The sequence below is a fragment of the Prionailurus viverrinus genome, chromosome E2 (assembly GCF_022837055.1).
Source record: "Prionailurus viverrinus isolate Anna chromosome E2, UM_Priviv_1.0, whole genome shotgun sequence".
Taxonomy (NCBI): domain Eukaryota; kingdom Metazoa; phylum Chordata; class Mammalia; order Carnivora; family Felidae; genus Prionailurus; species Prionailurus viverrinus.
This window is the reverse complement of record NC_062575.1, coordinates 47,926,974-47,929,864: the sequence shown is the minus strand read 5'-3', so window position 1 is coordinate 47,929,864 and position 2,891 is coordinate 47,926,974. Positions and strand designations below refer to the sequence as shown.

At 58.0% G+C, this 2,891-nt stretch overlaps 1 protein-coding gene across 1 annotated transcript; it reads left to right on the top strand.

Annotated features, from left to right (window-relative positions):
* Positions 1-413: 413 nt before the first annotated feature.
* On the top strand, positions 414-2,301 carry LOC125152571 (interferon lambda-3-like). Its single transcript, XM_047834652.1, has 7 exons — positions 414-420; positions 826-924; positions 1,224-1,394; positions 1,630-1,691; positions 1,822-1,962; positions 2,043-2,126; positions 2,206-2,301. The coding sequence occupies exons 1-7, from the start codon at positions 414-416 to the stop codon at positions 2,299-2,301; spliced, it is 660 nt and encodes a 219-aa protein (XP_047690608.1).
* Positions 2,302-2,891: the final 590 nt, after the last annotated feature.

Here is a 2,891-nt window from a genome sequence, read left to right as displayed (position 1 = left end):
AGCTCCCTCCCTCCCTTCCTTTAGGCTTTTGCTCACATGTCACTTTCTCAGGCCGCCTCATTAATCCCGCACTCTCTCATCTCGGCATTATTCCCCCCCCCCCATTTTCTGTTACCTGACGTAATGCATACGCCACGCTCCCCACCCCCACCCCCAACCCCGGACACTGTCTCTTACTCCTCTCTAGTAACAAGCTCTGTGAAGGGTCGTTTTGTGTTTGTTTGTTTTCGGTGCTCAATTCCTGGCACCTTGAGCAGTGCCTGACAAAATGGGGACCGAATAAGCACCCGGTGAATCAGTGAAGGCGTTTGTCACCACTGGTGACCAGCTGGTTCCTTTGAAGTCCTTGGGCACACCCCACCCCCCATTCCTTAGCAGAGCGTCAGATCCCTGGGTCTTTCTGTGCCTGGACGATGGAAGGTGTGCATGCGGGCTCTCTGTCAATGAATGGCAGGTGAGGACAGGTGGGGAAGGGTTGGTGTCCTCTCTGTTCTTGGATGTTTAGCTTTTCGACTCTCTCTGTCTGCGTCCAGCCAGCCTTCTCCCTGGGATTTCTCCCAGCCCCTGAACCGCCTCCCTCTTGGAAGTCTCAAGTTCCCTGTGGCACCACCCACCAAGGGTGCCTTACCCCTCCCCTCCCTATATTAGGGAGTCCCATAGAAAGGCAAGTCCTTCTGTCCCCTCCCACCCCAGTCCTGAAGCTAGTCCCTTCAGGGCACCGTGACCCCTCCCGGTGGGGCCGGCGCTGCCCCAGCCTTGAGGATTCACCTTCGGAACTCACCTTCGCCTAGGCGAACACTGAATCCGGTTTCTCTTTCGCTCCAGATGCTCGGCTGGCTCTGGGCTTCCCCGGCCTGGGGGCCTCCCCTGGCAAGCGAAAGTTTTCACTTTTCCTACATCAGCCGGAATCGCCCATCTGTCCAGGTTAAAAGCTGCACCATGGGGCTCGGGCAGGAACGACACGTCTCAGAGCTGCACGTTCTTCGGGGATGCAGACAGAACAGTCAGCTGGGACCCGGGAGAGGACGCCCGACAAGACTGAGGACCCCGGGGGACAGCGTCTTTGACAATTGGAGTCCCCCGTCTGCTGAGGAAGTCCAGAGTCCAGGAATGAAGCCAAGCGAGCCCCACAGCACCGCCCACGACCCTCCCCTCCCCAGAGCCCTCCCTCTCGGCCCCTGATGCTGCCCTAGCCCTCGCCTTTCTGTCCTTCCGTGTCACAGATCTGGCAGTGGGACGCACGCTGGCGCTCTTTGCTATGGTCCAGACCGGGACGGGAGCAGTGCCCGGCCCCCAGCCCCTCGGGGCCCTCCTGGATGCCGGGGGCTGCCACTTGGCCCAGTTCAAGTCTCTGTCCCCACAAGAGCTGCGGGCTAACCTCCTCCCCTCCCTCTGTGGGTTACCTTTCCGCACTCCCCAGCGGGACACCTGCACCCTTCCCTCCCTGGGCTAACCCCCCATCAGCCCTGCAGTGGGCAGACTCTGAGGGACTCTGCCAGTCCTTTCGCAACTTAACCTCCTGTTGTTAGCACCATCCAGTCCTACTGGGGTGGTCTCCTCGCCGCCGTGCCTCGGGCTGACAGGCCGACCTCTGCCTCTGCTCTCCAGGAAGTGTCACTCGCCCTGCAGGCCCGGACCTGATGCCCTGCCCCCGCCTCTTCCCCAGGACCTGGGAGGTGCGGCAGCTGCAGGTAAGGGGACAGTCAGGCCCACCCCCACCCCCACCCTCACCCGGCCCCCTCCCCTTCTCCTTCTCACCGTCCCTCTCTCCTCACCCTCCCAACCTGTCCTCTCTCACCTGCCTCTCTCTCCCGTCCCCAGGTGTGGGAGCGCCCCGTGGCCTTGGAGGCTGAGTTGGCCCTGACGCTGAAAGTCCTGGGGTCCGTGGCCGACGGGTCCCAGGGGGACATCCTGGACCAGCCCCTTCACACGTTGCGCCACATGCACTCTGAGCTCCAGGCCGTGTCTGCGCTCTGACCACCCACCCTAATGTCCCTCTCTGTCCCGGCCCTGCCTCACACGCCACCCTCCTCTGCCCCCAGGTCTCGGCTCAGTCTGAAGCAGGCCCCCGGCCCCAAGGCCGCCTCCATCACAGGGTGCAGTGTCTCCACGAGGCCCCGAAGAAGGTGAGTGACCGGTGTCTGAGCACAACCGGAAGTCCAGATGACAGGCAGTCACTGACCCATCGCTTCTTCCCCACCGGAGTCCCTCGGCTGCCTGGAGGCCTCTGTCCTATTCAACCTCTTCCGCCTCCTCACCCGGGACCTGAAACGTGTCACCAGCGGAGACCTGTGTGTGTGACCCCTGACAGCCACCTGCACCCTGTCCCAACACCTTAGGTATTACTTATGCATCCACCACTTTTCTTAATTCATTGCCACCAAATCATGATTTATGAATTCATGTGCGTGAATTCTCAAACTCGGACCTGATAAAATGTTTATTTTTCTACTTTTTGTAAACATTGTGCAAATAAAAAATGAGGAAAAAAACGCTCCTCGTGGTGTGGGACTGTGTGTGTGTTTGTATGGATTAAGTTTGTGAGGGTTTTTTTTATGTTTATTTTTGGGAGAGTGCACGGTGGGTGGTGCACACGAGCAGGGGAGGGGCAGAGAGACGGGGGCAGAGGTTCCAAAGCGGGCTCCATGTTAACAGCAGACAGCCCCATGTGGGGCTTGAACTCACGACCGATGAGATCATGACCTGAGCAGAAGTCAGATGCTTACCAGACTAAGCCACTCAGGCGCCCCTTTTTAATTTTTATTAAAATAAAAATTTTTTTTTTGCAACTACGTGGATGGAACTGGAGGGTATTATGCTAAGTGAAATTAGTCAGTCAGAGAAAGACAAATATCATATGACTTCACTCATAAGAGGAATTTAAGATAGAA

Excerpts from the sequence above, each read along its gene's own strand:
- LOC125152571 (XM_047834652.1), top strand. Across the intron at positions 1,692-1,821 it reads GGGAGGTGCGGCAGCTGCAG|GTGTGGGAGCGCCCCGTGGC; the intron begins GTAAGGGGACAG and ends TCCCGTCCCCAG. Across the intron at positions 1,963-2,042 it reads TGCACTCTGAGCTCCAGGCC|GTCTCGGCTCAGTCTGAAGC; the intron begins GTGTCTGCGCTC and ends CTCTGCCCCCAG.